The 23,493-nt window shown below is 39.7% G+C and overlaps 1 protein-coding gene across 4 annotated transcripts in view; it reads left to right on the top strand.

Moving 5' to 3' along the window:
- The window catches only part of marf1 (meiosis regulator and mRNA stability factor 1), a 30,897-nt gene extending 7,413 nt beyond the window's left edge, over positions 1-23,484 (top strand). For 2 of the 4 annotated variants that reach the window (XM_042341221.1, XM_042341222.1), the window contains exons 3-27: positions 29-712; positions 1,720-1,882; positions 2,510-2,733; positions 3,030-3,147; positions 3,682-3,854; positions 4,621-5,055; positions 6,738-6,904; positions 7,363-7,479; positions 7,749-7,941; positions 8,149-8,327; positions 8,802-8,882; positions 9,080-9,316; positions 10,109-10,228; positions 10,533-10,708; positions 11,388-11,608; positions 12,169-12,311; positions 13,003-13,136; positions 14,525-14,727; positions 16,227-16,454; positions 16,538-16,768; positions 17,197-17,409; positions 18,854-18,914; positions 19,229-19,381; positions 20,123-20,293; positions 20,987-23,484. In XM_042341221.1, coding sequence (XP_042197155.1) covers positions 29-712; positions 1,720-1,882; positions 2,510-2,733; positions 3,030-3,147; positions 3,682-3,854; positions 4,621-5,055; positions 6,738-6,904; positions 7,363-7,479; positions 7,749-7,941; positions 8,149-8,327; positions 8,802-8,882; positions 9,080-9,316; positions 10,109-10,228; positions 10,533-10,708; positions 11,388-11,608; positions 12,169-12,311; positions 13,003-13,136; positions 14,525-14,727; positions 16,227-16,454; positions 16,538-16,768; positions 17,197-17,409; positions 18,854-18,914; positions 19,229-19,381; positions 20,123-20,293; positions 20,987-21,225 — 5,064 coding nt within the window. In that variant the 3' untranslated portion in view covers positions 21,226-23,484. The remainder of the gene's footprint in view (positions 1-28; positions 713-1,719; positions 1,883-2,509; positions 2,734-3,029; positions 3,148-3,681; positions 3,855-4,620; positions 5,056-6,737; positions 6,905-7,362; positions 7,480-7,748; positions 7,942-8,148; positions 8,328-8,801; positions 8,883-9,079; positions 9,317-10,108; positions 10,229-10,532; positions 10,709-11,387; positions 11,609-12,168; positions 12,312-13,002; positions 13,137-14,524; positions 14,728-16,226; positions 16,455-16,537; positions 16,769-17,196; positions 17,410-18,853; positions 18,915-19,228; positions 19,382-20,122; positions 20,294-20,986) is intronic. The other 2 variants (XM_042341223.1, XM_042341225.1) reach the window with 2 other exon arrangements.
- The last annotated feature ends 9 nt before the right edge of the window (positions 23,485-23,493 follow it).

The following is a 23,493-nucleotide window of genomic DNA, read 5'->3' as shown; positions in this document are numbered from 1 at the left end:
TAAATTGTTTTTTTTCTTCTTGTTCTAGAAAACGTACATGGAGAGGAACAAACTTATGGTTAAGCTGAAGGATATTCCACCTCCCTCCCTTCATGATAGCACAATTCTCTTTCCAAGTGCCCCATCTTCTGACATTCAGCCTTTTCAACAGAAGCAGTCAACTGTCACGAAAGTAAGATACTGCCCTCTTGGCGGTAATGAGGCTTCGTGCTCCCTCTCAATTCACAATGGTGGCGGTCGTGTTCACTCAGTAAATCATGGAAGTTTAGAAGCCAAAAGCACTGGAACAGTCACGTGTCAAATAGGTTCGGGACTTGCATTTTATTCGCCAAAGGCTTGTAAGGTGGCTGCAGCTAATGACCGTTTAGACACAGTTTCGTGCCACTTGACTGCCACCTATGTGGAGAATGTCGTCTCGGGTTGTCAGCTTCAGCCACCTGCCCAGCACCTGTCGTGTTGTGGAAGCCTGTTTAAACAACTGCAGCCTTTCCGTGCTGGTGTCCACAAGCTTCACCAAGTTCCTCTGCACCCGAGCTGTAATACATCCAGTTTTTTCCCTTGTACAGAACTCACAGGTGGGGTTGGTGGGCACTTGGAAGATCACGTGAATCAAGCCGAAATAAATAAACATGTTTGCAACAGCCCTTTGCATTTGCACATGAAACCTCTTTTTCTGAAAGGTTCTCCTTGCTGTGACGACTGTTTAAACAAGGTCTGTATACCTTTTTTGTTTATATGATTGTCGGAGGGGGTTAGAAAGTTAAGACAGGAATATTTAATATACAGTGTCGATTAAGTTTTCCAATATGGGTAAAGATATTGCACAATTCATAGTGTGCCTTAATCTTTCTAAAGTACTTGCGGCCTCTAAACCAGCACCAATTTTGGTGACTGCACGGTTACCCAATTCTGTACCAGTGAAATCTGGTACCTCCTTGGTCTGTAAGCCAGAATAATACCAGCACTGAGCCATTAATGAAGCACCGGTGAACAATATCTGGCCAAGAAAGGGTAGGACAAGCTGTTCCCAAAATCTCTGCCATAATCGCTGCTAAGTGTGTGAGACTGACCTGAGGTGACCTGCATTTCCTTCCCTCAGTGGACATTCATTGGCTTTTTTGCCCCAAACAAGCAGCTTTTTTACCCCAAATGAGCAGTTAAGATTGAAAACCTTTGAATCCCCGGAATCTTAGCCGTAACATTATAACTGCTTACGTGGAGTCCTGTAGCTCAGTGATTGAGCGCTCGCATCGCAATAAGGGACCTGGGTTCGATTCCCAGCAGGACGAAATGTTGGGCAAGTTTCCTTACTCCACACACCTCTGTTTACCTAGTAGTAAGTTGGAACCTAGTTGTTCGTCAATTGGTGGATCGCTTTTCTGGGGACAATAATTCTTAAAAAAAAACACAATGATAATTTGGCCACTCAATCCACGACTGTTGGTGGGACGTTGCTTTATGCAATTGGCTGCCGTGTTTCGCCAATAAATATATAGTCACTTTACAGTATATTCTGTGAAGCTCTTTGAAACATCTCGAAGACGTGAAATGCAAGTTTATTATTAACTTGTTCAGAATTTTGGAAAATTATTTTCATCCAGATTCATAATAATTGTGGAAAATTAGAATGAATTTTTTAAAAAAAAGCCATGTCACTTACTGTACAAAGTGAAGAGGATTTTCATGTTTGGATTATTTTCTTTTTCATCTCTGCCACAGCCACCCAGAGATTCTGCTGCAAAGATTTGGCCAAATATTCCCCCTCCTACCCGCTCTGCTCCACTACCCATATCTATGTGCAATGGTGTTCGAATTGAAGGTCAAGCAGTAGAAACATCATTATTAACCGCTGGAAACCTGGGCACACAGCCACATAAGTACGGTATGTGTGGTGTGATTCTAATATTTATTTCACCACTGCTTCATAATACTTTGTTTTCTATTTTCCCTCTGTACTTATCAAAGTAGTTTCCATTCTGATTATTGTACCTCAGGATTGAATAAATTCTCAAGGTATTCAATTTGTGTGCTTTCCCCAGTTTTTCAAAATTAGACCAGAAATGTTATATACAACAACAAAATTATATTTGTAAAGCTCCTTTCACGTCGGGAGGATGTCCCAAGACACTGGACAGACAGAGTTATGGACCCGAGCTGGAGGTCGGGGTGGGGGAGAGTGAAGGGCAGGGGGAAAATCAGGGAGATCGAAAGCACGGTCGAAGAGGAGGATCTCGAGATGGGTCTTGAAGGTGGCAAGGGAGGGGGCGAGGCGGAGGGACTGCGGGATGGAGTTCCAGAAGGTGGGGGCAGAGTGGCGGAAGGCCGGCCCGCCAGTAGTGGGACGAGGAAGGTAGGGGACGTGAAGCATCCGGAGCCCAGCTGCTTTCCTGGCTAAAATCAGCCACAAAGAACTAGTGGACTCTGAAATGTTTCCAAAATTGTTGCGGGAGAATGCAGCTTTAATTAGTAAGGAGCATATATGTTTGAAATTCTGTCATGTATTTTCCAGGATCACCTGATGTTGGTGTACTCGGGCAACAGGAGAATCTGCCTCCTATTGGAGTGTTTTGGGACATAGAAAATTGCTCTGTCCCAACTGGACGGTCAGCCATGGCAGTAGTGCAGCGAATCCGAGAACGATTTTTTCAAGGGCACAGAGAGGCTGAGTTCATGTGTGTCTGTGACATTAGCAAGGAGAACAAGGAAGTTATCCAGGAGCTTAACAACTGCCAGGTGAAGTACCCGTCTGAAGTATGAATTGTAGGAGGATGGAACCCTTGGGTCAGGGTTTAAGAGTACATTTATTTATTTGTTTCTGTTCATTGTTCTTCTCTCCTGATGATGTCGGGGTATAATTCCATGAGTACCATTAGCAGAGAATACATTGAAATGATTGAGCTGAGGGGAAAAGAGAGAGAGAGAGAGAAAGACGGAGGATAGAGGCAGTGTTTTCTTTATTTCATTTCAATATTTTTTTCCTCCAGGGAATGGGATTGAAAATGAGTTCTAGAATCTCTTGTGTGTTTCAGGTGACCGTTGCACATATCAATGCAACAGCAAAGAATGCTGCAGATGATAAGCTTCGACAGAGTTTAAGGCGGTTTGCTGACACTCACACTGCTCCAGCTACTGTTATTTTGGTGTCTAGTAAGTAATTCATCTAACAAAATGAAATATGAGTGCACTATTCTTATTTCGCAAGTCAACTATTATGGTGAACTCAGTCACTGTTATTTGAAATATTTACCAAAAGATATTTAAATGAATAGGATCCAAAGAAAAGCTTGAAAGCTTAATGCGAAACACATAGTAATTGAGGCTGGTATTGGTGGATAGATAGCTCTGATTTTGATGTTACACAGTACGCATACAAATTTACATTTCTATAGACCCTTTCACATTGGGAGGACATCCCGAGGTGCTGAGAGATTGTCGCTAGATCAGAGTGTATGAAATGACTGAAATTAATGTTTTGTGTGAAGGAAGAAGATTTATTTGTTGTTCTGTTCCTGGGTTTCTTTACAAGGTTCAGAACAGTGACAATGTTTTGTTGGCTTGGCGGGGGAAGCTGAAGGGGGTGGTGGGGGAGAACACCAGAAGACGTAACTCTTAAGGCGAGCAAAATTATAAGTGGCTGAGCCTTTCATTGCGCTCTAATCATTTTGCCATAAACCTTTGCAGCCGATGTCAACTTTGCATCCGAACTGAGTGACCTCCGACATCGACACAGTTTCCAGATCATCTTGGTGCACAAGGTTCAAGTTTCCGATGCTCTTCTCCAACATGCACACAAGCACGTAAAATTTGAGGAATTTGTGTCTAATTTACCACCTAGATTACCAGAGAAAATGCCAGTAAGTGAATCCTGATCCAAAATGAATAGATTACCAAGCTTTCTGATTTAATGCATAAACTGAGCTTTCAAGAACTTTTAATAGTTATATATGTTTCCAACGTTTTCTCCAGTCAGTATTTCAATTGCTTTAACACAAGCTGGGCCCTCCTTAACTAGACTGTATTCAATATATTTGAGACGTCTTGAAGACATGATAAGGCACTATATCAAATACAAGGATTATTATTATGTCCTGTAGTTCAGTGGTTAGAGCACTCGTCTGGCAAGCGAGAGACCTGGGTTTGATTCAAGGCAATGCGAAACCTTGGGCAAGTTTCCTTATTCCACATGCCCGATAATAATCCCTCAAGAAAAAAAACAATAATAAATTGGCCACTTCTTGAAGACGTGAAAAGCGGATTATCAAATGCAAGGATAATTATATAAAGACTATTTGTGAGCTCCCTTAAACAAGTTAAATCAGGATTGTAGCATGTTTATAACCGTCTCTGTTTAAGAATGTATTCAACTCTACAGTCTCTACCTGAGCTTTTATTTCTAACTGAAGAAGGTGCCTTTTTCTTTCCATCAGTTTTTGATGAATGTGTGAAATCATTTTTGGTCTTGTTTTAGAATAATGTTTTTTATGCTTTTTAGATAAAACTAAAATGCCATGGATGAGCAGGAGGGATATTGTTTCTTTTTAATGTTAAGTTTTAAGATTTTCCACGACAAAAAATTATACTGATTATCTTTTTCTTCCTTTCCTTTTTTTCTTTCTGCAGCAATGCCATACCCTTCTGTACGTATACAATTTGCCACTCAACAGGGACAGTAAGCAAGTAAGCAACCGACTGCGCCGTTTGTCTGATAATTGCGGTGGAAAAGTTTTAAACATAACCGGCAGCTGTGCAATGCTTCGTTTTACAAGCCAGGAAAGTGCTGAGCGGGCACAGAAGCGTATGGAACATGAAGACGTCTTTGGTAATAAGATCCTAGTGTCGTTTACACCAAAAAATAAAGATCTTTGTGAGAACAAAAATAACTGTCTTACAGTTGAAAAGACAAAGTCCCCTAAAAAGGCAAACAAGTTTGCAAAGCTTTCTCATCTGAACAAAGACCTCGAGGAGCAAGTGCAGAATGGTAAAAATTCTACAGTAAAGAACACGCTGGCATCCCAAGGATCAGCATTTAAAAACCTCAATGTCAGAATTTTACAGGTAAATTGTACATTAATACACATAAAACTGTGTAGGGGGGACAATAATTTGTTACACTATATTGTGGAGTACTTGAGTTGGAATTTTAGTTATAGTTGTTTTTGGTACAAGTGGAGAGAGGACAGCAACTGGGGTTGGGAATGACAACCGAATGTCAACAAAATCTGTTTTCTGTCAATAGACATAATGCGATCTGTGATAGGATTGTCCAGAACATTATTTTAGAAATTGAGTCAGAGTTTAAGAGTTGAGGAAACCACATTAGCATTATTTTCATGCTTTTGCAAATTAATTTAGTCAATACTTTTGTCTCTGGTTATCCGGGTGGTGCTCATCTATGGCAGTAAGATATTAGCAAACATGTTACCACCATGTGGAGTATGATCTCCAGTTTGTAAATGATTTACAATTTAAATGTTGAAATGTGCAGTTAAGGATGAAAAATAAGTAGGTGGGAAAAGGGTAAAGCTGTGTGAAATAATATGAAAGCCATCGCAACAAATATCACAACCTTCTGAATGTTTTAAAGTTAAACTGCTGTTCACCATTCCTGATAGTTAACAACGTTGATAGTTAACAAATGATCTATTACCTTAATTACCAATAGTTTATTTCTGAATGCAAGATCAATATTTAACAGCATCAATGAAATATCCTAACTTGGCTATCCAGAAGTGAAAAATGTATCTTTGGTCCCGACACTGCCTAATTGCACTTTGATATATTTGGATACGATGGGATCCCAAACCAGCATGATCCATAATAATGCAAACCAGTTTTCTACTACAAAGTGACTAATTGGTCAACACTGGATTCAGGTGCACTGAATGAAGAGATGCAATCTGTGCAATCCCAAATAGCAGTGGAGGATGGTCAGACGACTAGCTTTGTTTGTATAGCCTCTGGTGGTAGGCACATTATATGGTGTTTGTTCTATAGAATGGAAGTTTAGGATCCAATTTAGTATTTTAGCTCTGGCTTAATAATTTAAATTGGAAGCTTTTAGTCCTCTGTGGTAATCATACCATAAATGCCTCATGTACCAGGGGTTATAATGTCTTTTCTATCTCAAGTATTGACTTGTCATTGCCTTTACTAGTCTATCAGCTTATTGTATTTCAAGGCACATGTCATTTTGGTAAAACAAACTTACTTCCCACCATCTCCTTATGTGTCTTTGAAGTGCCTGGAGTTTAAACTAGTAAGTAGTGGTATCACATCTCTTGTAAGGTTTGTTCATTTGAGGCAAAACTGTAGAGAAATACAGTTATCAGATTTGCTTCTAGTTTTTTTTTAATGTAATGAACTATAGTTTGCCAAGCATTTTTGCACCTGAATCCAGCAAAATCTATTGTTAGTGCATCAATCTGAGGTAATGTTTACAGAATCACCAATTTCAAGGAAGCCTAAAGGGATGTGCCTAGGCTTGGGGGTAGGAGCCAGATGAACAAATTGCCTGTGAAGATCCTAAAAGAGGAGCTGAGCAGTAAAGGTGAGCGAGATAGAGTAGCCTCTTGCCTGGCCCTATGCAGATTGCTTTGTAAATCTTGAAATCCTAAGGGTACGATTTATCTGAATTTATCTACTTGTCTGAACCCTATCTTACTACTTTAGAAGCGAGAGTAATGGTTCTCCTCAAACTACAAAAAAAATGTAATTTGCTTAATGTTTTGTTTTAATAGGAGCTTTGTGGCATGGAATCCCAAACCAAACCAGTTATTCGTGCACAGCAGAACAAGAAGCAAGGAAATGAATCCCCGTCAATAAGTCATCACAACAACTCATCGTATTCCCCTGCTACTCCCATTAAACAAGTGGGAAATGGAGATTCCTTCAGTGGAAACCTTAAGTGAGTTTGATTTTACATCTATAAACTAACTGTTTTAATCATGACTCTTATATAATAATAATAATAATCATTATTATATTATCTTATTTGTAGTAAGGCTTCCTGGATAACATCTTGGAAGCACAAATGCTTATCCTTGGAATTGAATTGAGGAATAGGATGGTCATTAATACTATTTTCTTTGATTTACAACACTGTTGATAAGCTCAGTGGGAATGAGTGCAGTAACCTACAAAACCTGCCAACAAAAAGAGGTGGCTCCTTCCCCCCCCCCTCCCCCCCAGGGTGGCCCCTCCCCCCCCCCAGGGCAGCTCCTCCACCCCAGGGCAGCTCCTCCACTCCCTCCCACCCCAGGGCGGCCAAGTTACTAAGTGCCTGGATCGCCACCTGAGTTCCCTCATTCTTGTAGATTTTAAAAATTAATATGTTGAAATGCGTGCATCCGTTTTGATACACAGAAGAGACACTTCAACGTCCCGAGGCTCTCTGGAATCCTCTGTAGACAAAACTGAGAAGAATAAAGTTGAATTCCATGTCAGCTCTCCTTCTGCATTTTGCAAGCTGGCAACCTCAAGGTAAACCACTCCTGTTGTTTGTCCTGGTGTAGAGATGGCTTTCTGTTCTGTTTTATTTAATCCTTGTATTTTTAAGGTAGGAGTTGCAGTCTTTTACTGCTTTGTGTAAGAAAATGTTTAGTAAGTGACCATTCGTAATGGATATGAAATTGTGGAGGTGGGCATTAGTCAGAAATTTAAAAAATTAGCTTTATGAATCCTGCTTTCCTTTTTGTGTTTGGCTTCAACTCCAATTTATGATGATGGTTTCCCTTGATTATTGCTTTTAGGAATCTATCCCCGAGCCTCTCAAATCGATCCTCTCCTTTGAGTGTGAATCATGCGAATCAGAATCGCTATTGTGACTCCCAGGCTGACCCATTTGCAAATGGAGCAGACATACAGATCAGCAACTTGGATTACAGAATGTCCAGAAAGGAACTACAACAAATCTTGCATGACATTTTCTCCAGACATGGCAAGGTTAGATTTTGAAATGATCGCAGTACTCGAAGCTTCACAGCTCTTCTTAAATGAATACAAAATAAAGGTGTTGGGTATAGTTGTCTATCCTGCAAATTTTAAAAAAATTGAAAAACAAAAGTTTAAAAAAAACTTAGCAGCTGAGCCAGATTCTGTCCTCTCCCTCTACTGATTTGTTCGATGACCTGAAGTTGATCTGGTTTATAGGTGAAGAATGTCGAATTGAGCCCTCACACAGACTATCAACTGAAAGCAACTGTACAAATGGGCAATCTGCAGGAAGCAATCTCAGCTGTCAATAACTTGCATAGATATAAAGTTGGAACCAAGAGAGTCCAGGTGTCGCTGGCCACAGGAGGCAGTAACAAATCATTGGCTTTGCTCAGGTAAGTGTATTTGGATTTTATTAGATAAACTACATTTTGGCTGTCTCAAGGATTAAAAGAAAACAAGGAAAGGAATATTTTTCACTTTATTAAAAAAAATAAAAAATTGTATTTGCTGAAAGTACCTTTGTTTTTGAAAACTTAGCGAAAAGTTCCAATAACTCTTCACTAACTCAAAAGCGATTGTTGAGGTCAGTAAGAAGTGCTATGTATGTTTTGAAGTAAACCAGAATACAATTGCTTTCTCTGGCACTGATGATCTCTCACCTTGATGAGCAAATCAGAATCTCAATATTAGATGCAGTTTATCAAACATTTATAACTCGCTTCGATTCATAGTTTGCTTTTGCAGCAAGCTATACAACCTTTGATTATTCTGTTTGTGCATGCCTTGTTTTTAGTCACAAAAAAAATTGAACATTGTGGTTTGCTTATTACTGTTCCTGCCGCTCAAATGTCTTTCATTATGCACAGCTCTGAGACCATGTCTATCCTGCAAGATGCACCAGCATGCTGCTTACCCTTGTTCAAGTTTACAGAGATCTATGAGAAAAGGTACAGTTCATGTTGTAGAATGTAAAACATGACCTTAGAGAATACCTTTATGTCCATCAATCTCTACATTTGATGTACAATCTACTCTATTATTCTGCTTGCTTGCTCTCCCCCACCACCCCCCCAGCCAGCCTTTAACATACTCAAAAGAATTTGTGCAAAGAATTTCATGGAAATGTGAAACATTTTCTTCCTAGGTTTGGACACAAACTGACTGTGTCTAATTTGTACAAGTTAACGGACACGGTGACCATTCGCGATCAGCCAAACGGACGGATGGTCTGTCTCTTGCCTAGCAGTCAGGCTAGGCAGAGTCCACTGAGTTCTGCACAGTCTCATGATGGTTCATCAGCCAATTGCAGTCCTGTGATATTTGAGGAACTGGAGTATCATGAACCAGTCTGTAAACAACACTGCAGCGATAACGACTTTAGGTAAGAAACCTCTTCCTTTTAATGGCTGGCTGTATCCAATCAAAGATTGGTGGATCGCTTTTCCAGGAATAATAATCCTTTTAAAAAAATGATAGTTTGGCAATAGTAAAAATTTGGTCACTAATCAATAACTGTTTTGGGACACTGCTGTGTGCAATTGGCTGCCGCGTTTTGCCCACAAATATACAGTCAATTCACTTTACAGTATATTCTGTGAAGCGCTTTGAGACGAGTGAAAAGCACTATATCAAATGCAAGGATTATTATAAAGATAAGTTGCTTTAAAAATGGGAAATATGTTTATCTAAGGAATGCTTGAAAATGCAATCAAATAGATCTGAATTAATGTGATTGGAACTTTCATTTGATGATTACTTATTTTAATACTATGCAAACTTTGAGTAAGGCTTCCTCTTTTCACATATTTCTTCTAATTTGTTGCACTTCGGAGTGATATCTATTCTTTTTGCTGTGCTGACGGGCACTTTGAAACATTGAACGGATGGCTTTTTGTTATAGCGCCTCACCCCCTCTCTTGCTTCCTTCAAGACCCTTCTCTTCGACCATGCCTTCAGTCACCCTCCACAATCCCAACCCCCAGCTCGGGTCCAAATCCCTGACTATCCAGCGCCTTGGGACGTCCTCTTGATGTAAAAGGCGCTGTACAAATGTAATTTTGTACTGTGGCAAAGTCGTATTTTTCCAAGGATGGATTAATATAATTGTAAAAAGTACACATTCCACGTTTTTGTCCATTTAGAAATAACCTTTGTCTTTCTTGTTTTGTTCCAGTGAGAATGAATTTGACCCAGACTCTTACAAGATACAATATGTTATATTATCCCTAAAAACGTTTGCGCCTCAGGTTCATAGCCTGTTACACACACATGAGGGCACCGTTCCTCTGCTTAGGTAAGTTGGTTCGTGTTGACCTTTTAAATCTTGATTTTTAGAGCCCCGGGCTGTATCCACAAAGACGAAATAACATGAAATAAAACGCGAAACAATGTATAAAACACGGGGAAAAAAGCTAAATGCAAAGATAGAAGGCCAATGACAGAACTTGTTTCATGGAGCAGGAGAGGGAATGAGATCACGGGTGTGGGGGAACAGACCAATTGTGGGTGGTTGCCAACCCGAGGAAGGAACCTTCATGGCAATAAGGAATCACTAACCTTTTTTTCTCCCCCCCCCCCATCCCTCTTTTTGCCGGTAGCTTTCCTGACTGCTATGCTGCAGAGTTCACTGTTCTGAAGATGGTGGAGGAGGGAGAAGGTGGTGTTCCTTTGGAACACCTCATAATCTGTGTTCCTGGTGTTAACATCGTTACGGCACAAAACGGGATCAAGGTTGTAAAATGGGTGCATAACAAGCCACCACTTCCTAACACTGGTAAGTTCACTCAAAATTCAAGCTAACCTGTGGGGAAAGCCTACCTATTAGTGCAGGTAGTAATATATATGGGTGAGAGATAGGTTGTGGTTATGTGGTTTATTTGAAATATCTAGGTGTGACATTCCTCCTGCCATTAAGTATAGAGATTTTCACCGTGTTCTCAGAATAGAATTATTGATTGGCCATCTTGGAAAGACTGGTGGCTTGAGAAACTTGTCTCCAGTCTTCCTCCTGGTGCATGTAATACTTTTATAACCTCTAGGAAGCATTCAAACTATTCTACTATTTGTATGAGGTTACTATTTATGCAGTGTTAACTGCTGTTGATTTTGTATTAAACAAAGCTTTTTTTAAAAAAAATGTGGTGTAGATTGAGACTGTCCTAAGGTGGAATATAAATTGTTTGTGCTCCTGAAATACCAGTTATGGCTTTTGTGACCTAGAATTCATAGGGTATATTATATTATGAAGCACTGAGAGGTGTTATATCAAATTATTATTTGTTATTATATGGTCCTGGGAACATTTGACTTTAGTTTGAGCTCTTAAAGAATCTCCTTCCCATAGCTCATTGACTTTCAGTACCTTTGTCTTCATTCCAACCCCATCACTGGGAGAAGGAGTAAAGCTGCAAAATCAGTCCAGCAACAAACCAGATCATTGTCTGTCTCCACAGATCCCTGGCTACTGCGTTGCAAGAGTCCTGTACGAAATCCACAGCTGATTCAGTTTAGTCGAGAAGTGATTGATCTGCTTAAGAACCAACCTCATTGCATCATGTCGCATCACAAATTCATACCGAATTATCACCACCATTTTGGGAAGCAGTGCCGAGTGTCAGACTATGGCTATTCCAAATTAATGGAGTTGCTGGAGGCAGTACCTCATGTTCTGCAGGTAAGTGTTCTAATAAAATACAGCAAGCAGCACATATTCTATCAATGATGGGTTTTCACAAATATTCATCAGATTGTTGTTTGACCATTATCTATTGAATATCTTTTTTTTTCTCCATCATGGATAGATATTTGGGGAGGACAAATTTGCGAGGCTATGGGGAGAGAGCAGGGGCGTGGAATTAATTTGGATAGCTCTTTCAAAGAGCTGACGTGGGCATGATGGGCCGAATGGCCTCCTGTCCTGTATACTACTATGATTCACTGATTCTATGATCTATTTTGACATTTTTTAAACTTGTATGAATCTAAACTATTTTAGCATTTCTATAAATCTTTGAAATTCCAAATCATAATTTATTGGCAGTAGTGTCCAGCTGACACTCCAGGGTGCAATGAAGGTCCAGCTCTTTGCTAAACAAAGATAGCATTTCTTGTTCTCCGAAGTGGGTGTTGCAGAAGCCTATCAAGAGGATGTTTAGTAGAGTCAATCCATTTATGAAATGCATTCGTCTGGCTATCGACGGTCATTTTTTTTCTCTCTGTGGTCATTTGGTACAGATTCTTGGCCTTGGCACAAAACGTCTACTTACGCTAACTCATCGGGCACAGGTAAAGCGCTTCACTCAGGATATACTTAAGCTTCTCAAATCGCAAGCCAGCAAACAAGTCTTCATCAACGAGTTTGGACAAGCTTATCATTGGTAAGTGATCACACATTCCACAATGTTTGACAAGTCATAGTATGGCAGCCTTGATTCTGGATTTCCACTTGTGACGTGAAATCAGCAGCACAAATCTATTGCGTGTTTACCTGAATTATTCTTGAAGGAAAGTAGGTGTTTTAATAATGCTATTAACTGGAAATCAAGACTTGTTCAAAACAAACTGGTGTCATTTTATGCACATTCTTATCTTGCTGCTTTGGTGTGAAAGCATTATTTTGAGTTTATTTTCACTATCGCATTAAGTGTCTGATATTGTTCTATACACGAGCACCTAAGAGGTGCCTCTTTCCAGATTGAAAGCTGTTCCTTACAGTCAGCCCTTTAATACCGCTTAAAGTGCAGGAATTTTAACAGTCTAGCCCTTGCTAGATTTTAGCAATCAAGCCCGTGTGTTTGCATCACACTGTTTGAACACAATTGACTCATCACTTACCACCCCTGCTGAGTTTTATAGCACTGAAGGTGTAAGGGATTGCATTTCTTTCTCTCCCCAGCACTAGACACAACTCTGATTGCTTGCGATCATTTTCTATTGGAAATTGTAATAAATACTATATTGACATTACTGATTTGTTTATCCACTTTACTGTGTATCTATAATGCAAATGTTTTTTTGTATGCAACATCGAATTCCGCATCTTAATGTGGTCATCTTTGGTTCTGCTAGGTGTTTTTCAAAGGATTGGAACGTGACAGACTATGGTGTTTGTGAGCTGACTGACCTGCTCTCAGAAATACCAGATACGACAATCTGTATTGCACAAGAAAATGATGATACAGTGATTTCTATCCCAAAGCGAAGTAAATATTCAACATTGTTGCTCTAAACATTTATAAATTTGAGAATTTATTTTGAAAACCAGCACTTGAACAGAATATATAGTGGGAAGTTGGATATATACTGTCCGTTCCTTTGCTTTCAATTGGGGCATGAGTACAAAATCTGAATCATTGTATACACTATGAATACAGTAACTAGCTAAATATGAAATGAACTTTACATTGATTTCCAGCACGGGAACAGGCCATTCGGCCCAGCTAGTCCATCCTGGTGTTTATACTCCATTCTCCATCCACTCCTTACGCCCTCCCTTTTTCCTCGTGTCTACCTAGCTTCCTCTAAAAATGCATCTCACTTAAATCCCATAGTAGCTATCTTGTGGAGTTCTGTAGCTTAATAGTTAGAGCAGTCGCCTCGCAAGCGAGAAACCTAGGATGATTCCAAGGCAGGGAGAAACGTTGGACAAGTTTCCTTACTCCACACGCCTCTGTTTACCTTACAGTAAGTAGGAACCCAGTTGTTTGTCGATGGCAGATCGCTTGTCTAGGGGTAATAATTCCTTCAAAAAAAAGAAAAAATTGGTCACTCAATCTAAAGCTGCTTGTGGGACACTGCTGGGCACCATTGGTTGCCGCATTTCGTTCACAAAATGTAGAGGTCAATTCATTTTCCAGTATATTCTGTGAAGCACTTTGAGACGTCTCAAAGACGTGATAAGCCGCTATAACCACAATTTGCACTTGCATAGCGCCCTCCATGCAGGGAAGCGTCACGGAGTGCTTAACAGTGGCGGAGCTTGACTCTGAGCTGGTGGTGGTGGGAGGTGGCCGTAAGCACAGTCAAAGGGGAAGGTTTTTAGGCGAGACTTGAAAAAGGGGACAGAGGGGGCAAGACAGAGGGATTGAGGGAGAGTTTTCCAGAGTTTCAGGGCGTAGTGACTGAAAGCACGACCTCCAATGCTGGGGCAGTGGGTGCGAGGGCCGAGCAGGAGGCTGGTGCCAGTCGAGCACAGGCGCCGGGTGGTGGAGTGAGGAGGTCGGAGAGGTAGGGAGGTGCCAAAGAGTGAAGAGATTTGAACAAGAGTGAGAGGATCTGTTCGTTGATGGGGAACCAGTGGAACCTGGGCCAGAACTGGTGAGATGTGGGTACGGAGTTTGATAGCAAACGCAAGGATTATTATGGTACTGCCTTTGTATTGCATCTAGAGACGTGTGGATACACAAGATTCTACAGTATTCATTTATAAGAGAAATTTTCTTAATCTCCCACAGCTTCAACGAGTATTATAAAATATCAGATTACCCTTCAGATTTAATCTTATCTGCCAATTTGTCTTAAGTTAGACTAATATAGCTAATATTACTACAGCCTTTCTATTTTATGCAAAAAATCTGCATTTTAAATTCAGAACGGATTCCAGAGGAAATTGCGAGAACCAAGCAGTTTGCCAAAGAAGTCGTGGATTTGATGAGACATCAACCTCACTTCCGGATGCCATTTAACAAGTTCATCCCTACATATCACCACCACTTTGGACGACAGTGCAAACTCACTTACTATGGATTTAACAAACTCCTGGAACTGTTTGAATGTATACCAGAGGTCCTGCAGGTGAGTGGAAACTTGGAATATTATCCCAGTAAATTTTCATATCAAACTACCAGCAACTTACATTAGAGTCCTGTAGTTCAGTGGTTAGAGCACTCGCCTTGCAAGCGAGAGACCCAGATTCGATTCCCGGTTGGGTGAAACCTTGGGCAAATTTCCTTACTCCACACACCTAATAATCCCTCAAAAAATAATAAATTGGTCATTTCAATCCACGAATGTTTGTGGGACATTGCTGTGCGCAATTGGCTGCCACATTTTGCCCACAAATATACAGTCAATTCACTTTACAGTCTATTCTGTGAAGCGCTTTGAGACGTCTAGAAGACGTAAAAAGTGCTATATCAAATGCAAGGATTATTATTAATGTATTTACATAAAAAATAGGCAATGATGGAAAGGAGTATCTAACGATCTATAATATCTAGTGTATAATGCATTTGTAAATTTAGCAACAACAAACATTGCATTATTATAGCTCCTTTTGTGTCTGTCCGGATGATGTCCCAAGGCTCTGGGCATTGTGTAATGATCCTGGGATTTGTTTTGGTATTTATAATAATAATAATCCTTGCATTTGATATAGCACTTTTCACGTCGGGAGGACGTCCCAAAGTGCTTCACAGAACACACTAAAGTGAATTGACTGTATATTTGTGGGCGAACGCGGCCGCCAATTGCGCACAGCAATGTCCCACAAACAATCGTAGATTGAAAATGATCAATTTTATTATTGTTTTTGGTTTTGGAGGGATTATTATTAGGCTCTGTGTGGAGTAAAGAAACTTGCCCAAGGTTTCGCCCTCTGCCTGGAATTGAACTCAGGTCTCTCACTTGCAAAGCGAGTGATCTAACCACTGAGCTACAGGACTCCATGCTGCCAAAAAGAGAGCAAAACACAGTGCGTCACAGGTATAGTGTAGAGACTTCTAGGCACACCTACAAATGTGATCTCCCACACATGGAGCTCATTTATCAGGATTGTTGGCTGGGACACTCATCCTCTCCAAATGCTGACATGACCCAGTTTAACCAATTCTGTGCCCACTTTTGCTGACAAACTCTAACCTCATATAATAATAATAATAATCATGGCATTTGATATAGTGCTTTTCACGTCTTCTCGACGTCTCAAAGCGCTTCACAGAATAGACTGCAAAGTGAATTGACTGTATATTTGTGGGCGAAACGGATGCAGGATGGATTTATCCGGCGGATTTTTTTTCTATCTTCATTGAAGGTGAAAATTATCAAAGCATTCATGAAAAGAGAACAATTTCATTCAGTTGGTATCCATGATCCAGTTTTGTTCCAAAATGAGAGAATGATTTTCATTCAGTATTTTGGATCAGGGAGGATCGGAGACAAGCAGATTAATTTTAGATTGAAGCTTGATTTGGCTTAATTTGTTTTCATTAGGCATTACACTAGGTGTTTGAGTTGAGCTGTATGAACCTTTTAAACTAATTGATAATACAAATTAAGATTACTGTTGTCTACAGGTGCTGGAGTGTGGGGAAGAAAAGATTCTAGTTTTAACAGAAACTGAACAGATCAATGCACTGACTGCACAGCTCATTAAGTTGGTTCGTTCGCAAAAGGACAGTTGCATGATGCTTTCTGATTTTCTTCCGGAGTATAACAAAACATTTGGTTATACTCTACGCCTCCAGGATTATGACGTCAACACTGTTGCAGAGCTTATGCAGAAACTTTGCCACATTGCAAAGGTAGGTGAAAGTGAATCTTCCAGCATATACCAGTTATAGGTTCCTTTTGATTGTTTCTGATTCTATGTGTCTTTTCTCTGAAGACTCTTAACACACCATTAGGCAAACAGCTCCAGCTGATAAACAAGAAGCCTTTTCGTACGCTCACTGCTCAGCTGATGGTGTTGCTGATGTCCCTGGATGGTATCCCTTTCCTGACGTTCGACAATCTTAAAAATCAGTTTGATTCTTTTTATGGCTATGCTCTTGTCCCATCTGAGTATGGTTTCATGTCCTTGGCAGAACTATTGAAGAATTTGCCTTACCTGGTTGAGGTGAGAATGCTATTTGCACTACCGTGTTAATTTTGAATACTGAGTGTCATAAATTTTGGAAATGTATTTGCCCATTTCCCCATCATTTGGAACAAATTCAAACCTCTAAACAAAGCTCTTCCTATCCTATCTCTCGTTGACTTGGTATGTTTGATGTTTTCTTTTACTGTAGGTCTAGTACACATTAATGTAATATTTTGTTGCTTTTGCTAGTTTCATTAAAGCTAAAATTGAGGCTACAGTAGAGTGGACAATGGTTATTTTGTAAGACACCTTTTATTATTCAGGTGTTATAAAGGGAAACTGATGCAGGATATTCTATTGGCTACCAGTTTCCATCTCCAGATGGAAATATTAGAACTTAATTAGCAGTTTAAGGCAGTGGTGACGTATATTCATTTAGCTCTCTTTCTGGTTAACTTTGACAGGTATTCAGTACTGATGCAGGCGAAGAATCTGTGAAACTTACTAACGTGTACCAGTTTGCCAAGAATGTCCGCAGCTTGTTGCACACCTATCACTACCAGCAGATCTTTCTGTCCGAGTTTCCCGCTACTTACCACAAGTACACAGGTGAAGTGCTCCAACCCAAACTGTATGGGTACGCGAGTGTTGAAGATCTCCTTGTTGCAATATCACAGGTAAAGCTAAGCCAAAGGACTTTTATTCTACTTTGCAACATCAGAATGAGAGAAAATTTCTGGTCTAAATATTGGAGGGGGGGAAGAGGAGAGTACGACATGGGAATGTTGCATTTGTTGATACTCAATAGTGTGAATAGTCCTGACTCAGCTGAAGTTTGGCAAGTAAACATTTCAGGTTGATATGATTACATATGTGTCTATATTGGGGCTTTGGATAAGAAATCTGACCTTTAAAGTTTACCTTCAGGCTGTGAAAACTTTGTTTTATATACTATTAAACTGCCATTAAATCAGTTAGTGGCTGACAGAAGGATGAAAAAGGGTAAGAGGTTTATGGATGGCCAGATTAGGCAAGACAACAGAATTAAGGTATTGAAATTTCCCAATTGTCTGCTCTGCTGAAGGCTAGGCTACTTTTGCCTGGGTACAGTTTGTATTGTGGATAACAGTTCATTCATGTAGCCCTGTGTAAAATAAACAACTTGAGTGCTTTACAAAATTAGATTAGAGATAAAGTGATTATATAAGTAAATGCGGCAACTAATCTCAGCCAGCAAAGTACCATAATGAGATGAGTAGCCAATTAATTTAAATTAGCAGAGGGATATTTTGATCTGGAGGGAATATAAATCAAGGTATCCAAAAAATAGCGATAGACTTCTCTCTAGTTTGTAAGTCCACCTAAATTACAAGGCAGGCTTTCCTTCTCTTCTTTTACTCACACTCGTTAACTCAGCGCTCTCTCCATTCACCCTTGTACCTGGATTTTGAACCTAAAGGAAGCAAAGTTTCCTGAATGGGGTTTTGACGAATGCATATACACATTCATCACCTCAAGGCTCGACTACAGAAACTCGCTCCTTGTCGGCCTCCCCAACTCTTCCCTCCACAAGCTGCAACTCATCCAGAACTCTGCAGCTCGTGTCTTCTCCCGCACCAGGCTCCGTGACCCCATCACCCCCACCCTCGCCTGGCTCCCTGTGCCTCAGAGGATAGAATTCAAAATCCTTGTCCTCACTTTCAAGGCCCTCCATGGCCTTGCCCCCTCCTACATCTCTGACCTGCTGACCGCCTATCAACCTGTCCGCTCCCTTGACTCAGCAAGCTTTGGCTTGCTCCAAGTCTTGCCCCCACCCCCACAACCCACCCTACCTTGGCAGCTAGGCTTTCAGCCTCTCTGCCCCCACTCTTTGGAACTCCATCCCACAATCCCTTTGCCTTGCTCTCTCTCTCTCTCTCTCTCTCTTGCCTCCTTCAAGGCACGATTCAAGACCCTAATTTTTTACTCTGCCTTCAGCCGCCCTCCTACCCCTTCTGCCCTCCCTCATCCATACGCTCGGGTCCTGATCCTTGACTGTTCAGTGTTTGGGACGTCCTCCCGATGTGAAAGGCGCTTTACAAATGTAATTTTGTTGTTGTTAATGTCTCTTTATTTAAACAGGTTGTTTGGATCAAAGGGCATGGTCAGAAAAGAATAATCGTTTTGAAAAATAGCATGAAAGGTAAAGACTTTATATTTATGAATATAAAGAAACAAGGGCTGGGTGCAGGGATTGAGAAATTGTCAGAAATACAAACCCAAGCCAAAATGTTTCCCCCTGTGGAGGAAAGGGGTCTGTGTAGTACTCCAGAGCGACTCTGTCTGAAATAACTAATTCATCTTAATCTGGAGTATTTATAGTTTTTTGTAAGTTTTTTTTTATTAAGTTAAACCAAGCCAGAGTTGTTGAAATAAACTGAAACTCTTGCTTAATTGAAGTGCTTGTTACTGACTCGGCCTGAGAATAAGTTGATGTCTTTTAATGTGTTGTTCCAGTTTGGAATAGCTCTTCCAGTTCCCCTGCTTGCGGAGTTGAAGATTGTGAACAGGTACTGGAAGACCCCAAACGACCTATAACCTTGGCTGTAGAGAAATCAGAAAGACTAGAGGAGTGTGACAGTGAGACAAAAGAAGAAACTTCCAGCTCCAGTAAGTTTTTCAATTTTATGTATAATATATATGAATCGCTTTAAGTACACGTTAAATGATGGGTGCATCTTAGTAAATTGGTGTAAGATGTGAGCACTTGAAATTTTGTGTAGCCTGACCCAACGGCGTTTGGATTTGATGCAATACATGAGCAATATTCTTGTTTGATTATCAACAATATTCCAAATGTGTGTACAGTTTATTATAATTTAGATAATTGTCATGTTTTGCTGACTTCTTTATTAAAAAAAGTAAAAGAAAGCTGTGTTTCTTGCATTAAAAAAANGCCTGTTCATATTAGTTATCCAGCTGCTAAGATTTTCAATAAAATGCACAAGAACGTTTTGCTAAAATCCTGCACTTGATTTTTTTTATCCAATACCTGCTTAATAATAATAATAGTTTGCACAGTCAAGCGTGTAAAGTAAACATATAACTCAACTGTTTGGAATGTTTTCTGGGTGACTTGTAACTATATAATCTAACCTCCAGTTTTGTTCACTTCTGTCTGTGGAAGAACCGATCTTGTTGGATGGTTGTGATATCATAGTTTCTGGCCGCTGCAGAATGGAATTAAGATATGGAACTAAATGAACTTTATAAATACTTTTTTTAACTAAAAATGAATCACTTTTTAAGCACACGTGAAATGATGGATGCATCTTAATAAAATTGGTGTAAGGTGTGGGTACTTGAAACTTTGTGATCAGTAACATTCACAATCTATCATGAATTTTACAGGTTCAAACCAGACTGAACAAGACCTTCTCTGCCTCAGCAATCAATCTCCTATTGACCTGTTGGGTGGACCTGTCCCATCCTGCTTGCCATCTCCTCAGCTCAGACCTGACCCGGTTATTCTTGAATATGGTGACTTGATTCAGTTTGAGGAACACTCTCCAAATGTCACAGGTTGAGGAAAAAAAGCTAATTTTTTTTTAAAACTACTGCACTTTATAATTGTGGTTCAAAACTGCATTTCATGCTTTTAAACTGTTTCAGGAATGCTCACTAAGCTATTGCAAATACAATACAAGCTTGCATTTATCTTGCGCCTGTCACATCAAGAGGACGTCCCCAGGGACTTAACAATATTGGCTTAACATGTAAGCGTTAATAATTGTTACTGATCGGGCTAACGTAAGAAAAAAAATGAAAAAAATCATCCAAACCCCTCTAATATGACTAATTTTGCATGTGGATAAATAAGATCTATTGCTGGTGGATTATTTAATGGATGATAATTGAAATTTTATTTTCTAAATGAGTCACTTTAAGTACTCGTGAAATTATGCATCTTTATTATAAACAAAGAGAATAAAAGGTAACTGATTAAACTTATGAACCATGTTATTAATGTCTAAGCATAACTGATGGTAGTTTCTATATTTGCTTGGCTTAGATTTTATAGTAACACTGAGCCCTACAGGTTTGTTTTAGATGCAGAAAATTACAATCAGATATTCTGCTTTTTAACAATCAAACCTTATCTTCAAATAGTCCGAGGTCAATTTTATTCTTGAGGAAGCTGGTATGCAATTTTAGTCTTCAAGCATAAACTTTTTGAATGTTTTTATGGTAACGTTTGTATAATTTTCTAAACAGATATGTTGGTCTTGACAGAGGAGGAGAAGACTGTCCTTCCTGCGGCAATGACTGAAGAGGCATTCAGCAGCAACAATGTGGTCAAACCGATAAATGAAAATGTTCCTATCATGTGCCAGCCCCAGGAAACGCCCAAGCCAAAGTCCCTGTGCGCAGAACTGACAGACAGCCCTCTTAAGAAGCCCAGAAATAAAGTGAAGTTGGCAGCAAATTTTTCACTGGCGTCTTCCAATCTTTAAATGTGTTTAAAATGGGGTGGTGGGGGGGGAGGGAGGGAATAGGATACATAGATGCAATTTTATTACGTAACTAGATTTGAGTGAAGCACGGAAATCAGTTCTCAAGTGCTTAAATCCAAAGTGAGATGCACACCATTTTGATCTTAGAAATCAGCTTCTGTATTTAAACAGTAATTAAGATAACCCTAAAAAAGTAAGAGAAGAACTTGGCTGTGCTTGTAGCCTGACCCAATGCATTTGGATTTGATGCAGTACATGAGCAATATTCTTATTTGACTATCAATACTATTCCAAAATGTGTGTATAGTTTATTATAATTTAGGTATTTGTCATGTTTCGCGGACTTTTTTTCTACAAAAAAAGTAAAAGAAAGCTGTTTCTTGCATTAAAAAGCCTGTTCATATTAGTTATCCAGCTCCGAAGGTTTTTACTAAAATGCACAAGAACGTTTTGCTAAAATCCTGCACTTTGATCCAATACCTGCTGAATAATAATACAGCTTGTACAGTCAGAGGGTAAAAGTGTAACTGAACTGTTTAGAATGTTACCTGGGTGACTTGTAACTATATAATCTAACCTCCAGTCTTGTTCACTTCTGTCTGTGGCAGAACAGATCTTGTTGAATGGTTGTGGTGTCGGTGTCCTGTTGCTGCAGAATGGAACTGAAGAGCTTCTTAGCAATGCTAGTATGTTGGGACGTACGTTGGGCTTCCCATAAGGTTTAGGTTGTATTTTTTTTTGCTGCAAGTTGATTTATTCACTTGCCTCGTCCTGACCTCATGAAGTACATCAAGTAGCTGGAGTCGCCATTGCCCTAGCATTCTGCTGTACTCTGTGCTTCAGCTGGAAGCTAACAGCACCTGTGCAGAAATTGGTGATTTTCAATGTGATTTTCAATTCAATGTGAAATATGCATTTATTGTATAAATCGCAAGTCATGAGGCAGGCGAAGGGGGAAACTGCTGTTTAAAAGTTGCTATTTCCACTTGACAGTTAATGGAGCTGAATCCCCTGAGCATGTTGAAACGTCAAGGTTTTGTTAAACCTTGCTTTGGTTTCTTAAAAGCGTGTTTCATTGGGAAGCTATGTGAGTAACCGTCTCAGAAGGTTGTCTTTTTAATGTGGGTTGCTTTTATTCCATTTCTGTGTGTTTGTCTTGAGTAGTTGTTGCTGGAAGTTTTAAGTCTTAAATGTCTGAGTTGGTGCCAGTGTGATGACCTTGGATAAGGTTGAAAGGATTTTTGCATTTTTAGATGAGATGAGATGAGAATTTAAGGGAGAGGTTGGAGGATTTGAGAACGATGTAGCAGTCGGTCCCTTAGGGCCTTCTGGGCAGAGCTGGCTTTTACAATGGGTTGTATTTGCCAGTAGAGAATGAATCTTTTTTTCTAGATTAGAGTGAACCTTTTTTTTTAAAAAAAAAGTTCTCCGCTGGTGCCAGAGATTGTTTGTGTCTAATAACAAAAGGTGGAAGTAACTGATGTGTGTGCGCGTGGGGTTTTTTCTCTTCTCTCTATCGACTTGGAGTCATGGTGAGGTGCATGTTGAAACATGTGCATGTGCCTTGAAATTGCAATTGTTAAAAATGTTCATTTTTAAAACTTGTAGCAAAACTGGAATTTAAAAACTAATCTGTCAGTTCCAAATTAAAACTGGAACTCTAATCCTGAAATGAATTTGAAACACAGTGTTCAATATCTGTGCCTCAGAGCACATGAGAATTTTAACAATTCTGATCAAATGGAGGCGATTTAACTGCTAAGCAAAACCGGTTGATGTGCAGTAACCATTGCAGGGCAACTGTTCGTTCCTGCTTATAACAAAAGCCGAAGTAAAGGAATTAAAATCTTTTGGTCGGGAAAGTTGCAAGTCACTTATGGCAGGTCTCTGCTTTAGAGCAGACTTATGGCTTTGTGATGTCTAAACTATATGAAATATTACAGTACTCTGAAATGGAGGCTTATATATGCAGGTCTGGATAAATGTATGTTGGTAATTTGTGTAGACTAATTTGAATAAGCTTTGTACAACTGATTGATGTAAACTGGTCGAAGCATCTGTTTGAAGTCTTCAAACATTATGTTGGCTAAAGTATTTAATGTTTCTGAAAATGTGACAAAGACTCGCACTTTGTTTTGTTTTCCTGTGAATGTACTTTCTACCAAAATTTAACCAGAAAAATGGCTTATGAATTGCTGGCTACTTCTGTGTTGGGACCACATTTATTTTGCCATCAATAAATTCACAGCAAGCATAAAATCAGTGTTT

Source organism: Callorhinchus milii, unplaced genomic scaffold (assembly GCF_018977255.1).
Source record: "Callorhinchus milii isolate IMCB2004 unplaced genomic scaffold, IMCB_Cmil_1.0 Scaffold16, whole genome shotgun sequence".
Classification (NCBI taxonomy): Eukaryota; Metazoa; Chordata; class Chondrichthyes; order Chimaeriformes; family Callorhinchidae; genus Callorhinchus; species Callorhinchus milii.
This window is presented reverse-complemented; position numbering and strand designations above follow the sequence as displayed.